The 7,256-nt window shown below is 41.9% G+C and overlaps 1 protein-coding gene across 1 annotated transcript; it reads right to left on the minus strand.

Moving 5' to 3' along the window:
- Positions 1–2,805: 2,805 nt before the first annotated feature.
- Positions 2,806–6,491, minus strand: LOC123117457 (40S ribosomal protein S23). Its single transcript, XM_044538205.1, has 4 exons — positions 6,331–6,491; positions 3,490–3,645; positions 3,282–3,408; positions 2,806–3,179 (listed from the first exon to the last, which is right to left on the minus strand). Exons 1-4 carry the CDS (start codon positions 6,333–6,335, stop codon positions 3,039–3,041), a joined length of 429 nt encoding a protein of 142 aa, XP_044394140.1. The 5' UTR covers positions 6,336–6,491; the 3' UTR covers positions 2,806–3,038.
- Between the last annotated feature and the right edge of the window lie 765 nt (positions 6,492–7,256).

Consider the following 7,256-nt stretch of genomic DNA (forward strand, 5'->3'; position numbering starts at 1 on the left):
ATATTTCGATGATGCATAACATCCGTTGTCGGTATTGATTGCTGGGCTAATCTCCATAGAAAAATTTTAAGTTTTGGAGGAACATCTACCCTCCACATCGCCTTCCAGGAAAGCTTTTCTCTGTCCGTGTCGGAGGAGTCCGCACGCCCCTCCAACCAGGCCTCTCTTCTCATCTTTGTCTCCACCAACATGCGATATGAAGATCTGACAGAGAAAACACCCCGTCTCTCATGTACCCACGACCAGAAATCATCAATTTGCCGCGTACACAGAGGGATAGAATATATGGCTGCCGCATCTGTTGGAAGAAAAACTTCATTTATCAACGCTCGGTTCCACTCAGCACCGGGTAAAATTAAGTCGCTCACCTCTTGGGGAGGATGAGTGACCCTGCTCGTTATCGGCCTCATGTTCGAGGATCTAGGCAGCCAATTGTGACGCCATATGTTGGTGGTATGCCCATCTCCAATCCGTCGGATCAAACCCTGATTAAGGACCTCCCTACCATCAATGATAGCATGCCAGATTTGTGACGGAGCCGATCCCAGCTCAGCTCGCAGAAACTCCCCTGTAGGGTAGTATTTGGCCTTCAAAAGTCGAGCACTAAGTGAGTCCGGTTCCATCAGGATTCGCCATGCCTGTTTAGCCAAGAGGGCGAGATTAAAAAGCTCTATATCTCGAAAGCCCAAGCCTCCACAATATTTTGGTTGTGTCATTATGCTCCACGAGACCCAGCTTGGTTTCCGTCTTCCCTCCTTACTGCCCCACCAGAACTTCCTGATCAGAGTATTTATGTGTTCACATAGACCTCGGGGCAGCCTGAAGCAGGACATAGAGTAAACTGGGATTGACTGAGCAACGGAATTTATAAGAATTTCTTTCCCTCCCACTGACAATAGCTTCTCCATCCATCCCTTAACCTTGTTCCATACTCTGTCCTTCAGAAATTTGAAGGCTCCATTCTTACAATTCCCCACATCAGAAGGCATACCCAGATACTTATCAGAGAGGGACTCATTTGCAATATTCAAAACATTCTTTACCTCAGCTTTCAAAGTGGCAGGGCACCCCTTGCTAAAAAAGATTGAGGATTTTGCTAGATTTATCCTTTGTCCGGAAGCATTGCAGTAGTCCTCCATCAAGACCGACAGCTCATTTGCTCCAACAGAACTGGCTTTGACAAACAGCAGGCTATCATCAGCAAATAACAAGTGGCTTACCGGCGGTGACGTCGGAGCAACTCGAATTCCGGTGAGGTGTGATGATTCATTTTGGGTTTTAAAAAGGCACGAAAGGCCCTCCGCTGCTAGCAAAAACAGGTATGGAGAAATAGGGTCTCCCTGACGGATTCCTCTGGATGGTGAAAATTGCTCAAGCTTACCACCATTAAACATGACTGTTGAGCAGATTAGCAGCAAACTTTGTAACCTGTCGGCTTCTTTGAAGCAGTGGAGTGGAGCAACAATTGGCTGCGTGCCGAAAGAGATAAAGAAGTTGAAAAAAGAGTTGACAGTTTTGCAAAATGACCCCCAAAGAGTAGCGCCATCACATGCAGAGATAAAAATTATTGACCGTCTTGTTGAGCTGTATCACATGGAAGAGATCAAACAGAGGCAGCGATCCCGAGTGGAGTGGCTTAGGGATGGGGACAAGAACACCAAATTCTTCCAAAGACGAGCTAGTATGCGTCGCCGTAAGAATACAATAAAATCTCTTGAACGTCCGGATGGATCAGTAACAACCGATGAAGCGGAGATGGCTTCAATCACAACCGTGTTTTATAAAAACCTGTTTAGATCAGGGGGCACCAGCGGTATGGATAAAGTACTAAACTCGGTCCCAGTCAAAGTCACGCATGAGATGAATGTGGGACTTATGGCTCCTTATACGGGTGAAGAGGTGAAAAATGCCCTTTTCCAGATGTATCCTACTAAGGCCCCTGGGCCTGACGGATACCCAGCTCATTTCTTCCAAAGGCACTGGGAACTGTGTGGTACGGAAGTGACCAATGTTGTTCTTCGCATCCTTCGTGGGGAGGAGAGTCCTGAGGTGATTAATGAGACTTTCCTGGTTTTGATTCCAAAGGTAAAGGACCCCACCAATCTTGCTCAATTCAGACCAATTAGTTTGTGCAATGTACTTTATAAAATTGCTTCGAAGGTCCTATCTAACAGACTGAAAAAGATACTCCCTGATATTATCTCTGAAGAGCAGTCTGCTTTCGTCCCCGGTCGGCTAATCACAGACAATATCATTACTGCTTATGAATGCTTACATTTTATGAAGAGGAACAAAGCTAAACGCAACAGATTCTGTGCTGTTAAGTTGGATATGATGAAGGCATACGACCGTGTTGAATGGAATTATTTGGAAGCTATCATGATCAAGATGGGTTTTGCGCCATCGTGGGTGGCTTCGGTCATGAGGATGGTCAACCAGGGCTCGTGGATTTTGGGATTTTGAGTGGCATCGAATCATTTCTTCAGCAGGGCGTAGGGGCAACATCGGTGGGCTTGTGGAAGGGCGAAGAGGGTCCGGCCACACTTTGGTCGGTCGAGTGGCCCGGTCACCGGGTCCGGCGCTGAAGTTGCTGAATTTTGCTTTCGGCTATTGCTTCTTATCAGTTTAGATCAGTCGCCATTGAGGTATCTTAACATGGCAAGGGGTATCTTAACAAACTCGCAAGGAAGACAAAGGTGTTCCGGGGCTTTTTTATAAAATATTTATTTTGAGATGCCTTTGTGTGTTTTGGGTGCGAGAGCGACGCCGACTAGCGTGTTAAAAAAACAGCAACACAGTGAAGGCTAAAAAGGATAACAGGACCACGACGGTACATCAAATATCACAGCAATACGATGCGCATACACGTAGAAAAACGGAGGGCGGAGGTTTACTGTAGGAACTGAAACTTGGCAGCTTAGAATTCAGATGTTTCCTCGACAAGAACTAAGATCCACACGCTTAAAAACATTGCGAGTAACCAGCAGGATGCAAGTTTTCATGGCTGCCGCATCTTGGAAGAATGGAGAGGAGCCATTTTAGGATCTGGGCTTCTCCTTCTTCTCCTTGAAGAGGGCGAGGAGGGACACGCCCGACACCTTCACCACCTTGAACCGGACACCGGGGATGTCTCCCACAGCATGCCCCTTCCGACCGAACCCAGCGATGAGCACCTCATCCTACACATTCATCACGGGCGGGCGGTGTTAGCGAAGAAGAGAGGGGGTTGACACGATACTAGCTGACAATGAAGTACCAGGAGGCAGGAATGGTATACTCACATTCTCCTCGATGAAGTTCAGGCAACCGTCGTTTGGCACAAAGGCGGCAATCTTCTTTCCATTCTTCACCAGCTGGACACGAGCGCACTTACGGATAGCAGAGTTGGGCTGCTTGGCTTCAATGCCACTACATAAAGTGCAAACAGTTTCGTGTCAGTTATCTATTGTTCCACGGAGGAAACAGGCACAGGTAGTTTATCAAATTTACATCTTTTCAAGGACAATCCCCTTCGCGTGGGATGAACCAGCAAAGGGTTTCTTCCACTCGTTCCCCAGATGGCTCTTCTTGTAGGCTTTGTCAGCCCACCGCTGGTTCCTCCTGTGGGTCTTGAGCTTGCGCCCAGCTCCCATACCACGTGTCTTACTGCATAAGCATCGCAGAACATTAGCATTCAGGGAAAATATGAGAACAAGCTAAAGATAAAAAGGCTACAGCTTGAACATTCCGTACGAAAAGTATCGGCTCAAAACTACAAGCACACAACTGCAGTACATGAATGCAGTTACATCTGCATTAAATTGAATTTGTACGGTAGATGAACGTGAATACATCCATATATTAAACTAAAGAAGTACAGTATTGTTGACATAGTTTTCCCATTCGTCGTTTCAACTAGCCGCAAAAATGAAACAATTTTTCAGGACTTGACAAGCAATTAACCTGAATATTTACACAAAGATGTACTACCTCTGTTTTTAAATATAGGACGTTTTGGCAGTTTAAATTGAGCACAAATATATAGAAGTAACAAATATAGGACATTTAGGAACAGAGGGTGTAGTACTGAACAAAAGAGAGGTATTTCAAGCCCTGAGGACAGGTGCTGATAAAGCAGAACTAGCGAAAGAAATAACACAAATACAGGACATTACTGAGTAATACAGCCCATATCTGTTTGCTACAACCCTAAGCCAATTTAAAGCACTTCTTGATAGTGAATGCAAATAAATTTTAGCTCACAGACAACTATCAGCTGTTTATTAAAAATCACACTGACCTTCATAAAAATCTATTAAATTAGTTGCATTGGAATAAACTTCTCATTCTGAATGAATAAGGCCAAGAAGTTGAAGTATAAGTTGGAAAACAAAGGCTCAAAAACAAAATGCCAACAATAGGGAGAAAACCCGAGCAACAACCGGACCAAATAATGAAGACAAACAAATCTAGATTTGCACAACTATTCGATGAAGTAATCATGTCATGGAATCAAAACATTTCATACAGAAAGTATTGAGGCAAAACTACAAGCAGATCACTACATATATGAATGCAGTTACATCCATACTAAATTGAATTAGTGCAGTTGTTCGCATATTTTTTCAATTTGCCGGTTCAACTAGCCACAAACATGAAAGAATTTTCAAGACTTGGCAACCAATAAACATAAATATTTTAAAAAAAAAAGACCCAGTGAACAAAAGAGAAGTCTGTCAAGTCGTGAGCATAGGTTCTGATAAAGCAGAACTAGCAAAAGAAATAACAAAATAAAGGACATTGCTAGGTTCATCCTATCTGTTTGCTACAACCTCGATTTATTATTAGTCAATTTAAAGCAGTTCTTGATGGTGAATGCAAATAAATACTCCCTCCGTCCCATAATATAAGAACGTTTTTCAAGCTAGCTTGAAAAACGTTCTTATATTATGGGACGGAGGGAGTATTTAGCTCACAGATAATTCTTCAGCACTGTATTTTAAATCACACTGAGTTGTCATTTCTCAAGAAGCTGCACTTATAAGGCCAAGAAGCTGAAGTATAAATTGGAGAACAAAGGCTCTAAAATAAAATTAGCAATATGTGGGAACAAGAAAGCTAATAGCGCAAAAAACTGAACCACAACCTGACCAAATAATGAAGACAGACAGAATCTAAATTTCCAGGACAATTCAATGAAGTAATCATGTCATGAATAGAAACATTTCACAATCCATATGTAACACCACATGTGAATCATAGATCAAGTGTTTGTCACTTCGTCATATCCCAGTGAGCTAGAGGTACACACATACGCACTACAATAGAAATTAGGATATGTTGAGTCAAAGTGCAGCTGACATATGGGTATGCAAAGGTACACGGTCGAGAAATTGGAACCACGCTCAGGAGAAGGACCATTGGTCGTCACTACTCACTAGATATGTAAATAATTGAAGAGAATACTAGACTACCACAGGAATGCTCTATGTTCTGCTATGTTGCTAATCATGTCATGAAAGTAAAAAAATTCACAGTCCATATGTGACACCACATGTGAGTCGCAGATCAAGTGCTTGTAGCATCTTCATACCCCAATGAGCTAGAGATACACAAAACTCCACTAGAACAGAAATTAGGATATGCTGACTCAAAGTACATCGTATACATGGGCATAGAAAGGTACATGGTCCAGAAAATGGTATCATTCTCAGGGCAAGGACCTTTGGTTCTCGCTGGTTATCTTGATAATCCAAGAGAACACTAGGCTACTGCATACCGCATATTCTGGCACGTTGCTAATGCATAAGAAAATATATAGAAGTAACTAGAGTCTAGAGCACTGGGCATAAGAGAGGCATTCGCTTCTTCAACCAATAGAGCACAGTGCAGCCAGTTGCATAAGGTTTACAGACAACTGACGGCAAAACTGTCAAAAGCAAAGGTACTTAGGATTTAAGGTGGATAATTTGTGCAAAAAAAACAAGGAATGTTTCAGACTACAGTGTTGCCTCGTTTAATTAACTACTGTCAACAACACAAGTAAAACGCAAAGAGAATCAAGGGCTTGAATGTTACTAGTGAGGCCAGTCCCCCCTGCTAAGCCAATTCCACCATTTACAAGCTAAAACTCAAACCACATCGGATTTTTTTGTTGGCACGGAAGCAATGCAGATCACTACTCACAATAGTCCACTTCAAATTTCATGCATGCGTCGGACAAAGGGTCTAGAATCCAGAAGAGCACATAGTAAGATGAAGGTGCTCTCTGGTGGATCTGTTGATACAGCAAAATCGAACGGAGTAGCGCGGGACTTGTAGGCGAGATGTAGAGTGCAGAAGTTAAATTACCCCATGTTGGTCGGCGAGGGAGATCGCGAAGCTCGAAGCGGGGGCTTGGCTGCGACCGACGGCGAGGGCGCTGGAGCTAGGGGCGGCGGCGGCGGAAAAGGTCGCTTGGTTGGAGACTTGGAGGCGGGCAGGTGGGCGAAGGGTTTATCGGAGGAAGTTTGGCTCCGGCGACGGGCTCAACAATTCAATGGCATGAGCCTCTATTTGGGCCCACATTTGCATTTTCCTTTTTGCGATATTGGGCCACATTTTCGTTTCTCATTTTATATTTTCTGTTTCTTTGCCTCTACAAAATTGTTCGGGATTAAAAAACAGTTATGAATTTAAAATATTCATAGGGATTTCAAAACAACCATCAAATTTCAAAAACAAGTTCATGAGTTTGAAAAAAAAATCTTCAATGCAAAAAATATTCGTGAGTTCAAAAATGTTCTGGCCACTGAAAATATGTTTGTGAATTCAAAAAATGTTTAAAACATTTAGTCTTCAAAAAATGTTCATGATTTGGAACAAATGTTCTAGGATTCAGAAATGTTTGTGAATTATAGAAAACGTTCATGGATTCAAAAAAAATTGTCGATCTGATAAATTCCTGCTGATTCAAGGAAAAGTTTAAAATTTCAAAAAAAATGTTTGTAATTGTTTTCAAAATGCTTCTGAATTCAAAAAACGTTAACGATTTAAAAAATCATGATTTTGTAAAAAAAATGTGAATTGAAAAAATGTTCACAATTACATAAAAATGTTCATGAATTCGAAAAATATTTCATGATTTCAAAAAATATTTATGATTACAAAAACAAATGATCACAAAACTTATTATAGATGCTCCAAAAATTGAAATAAAAAGAGAAAAAAATAAAGAGAAAACAAGAAAAGAACATGAAAAATAATAAAGAAAGAAAAAAACGAATACGTAAAAGGAA

This window comes from Triticum aestivum, chromosome 5B (assembly GCF_018294505.1).
Source record: "Triticum aestivum cultivar Chinese Spring chromosome 5B, IWGSC CS RefSeq v2.1, whole genome shotgun sequence".
NCBI classification, from domain to species: domain Eukaryota; kingdom Viridiplantae; phylum Streptophyta; class Magnoliopsida; order Poales; family Poaceae; genus Triticum; species Triticum aestivum.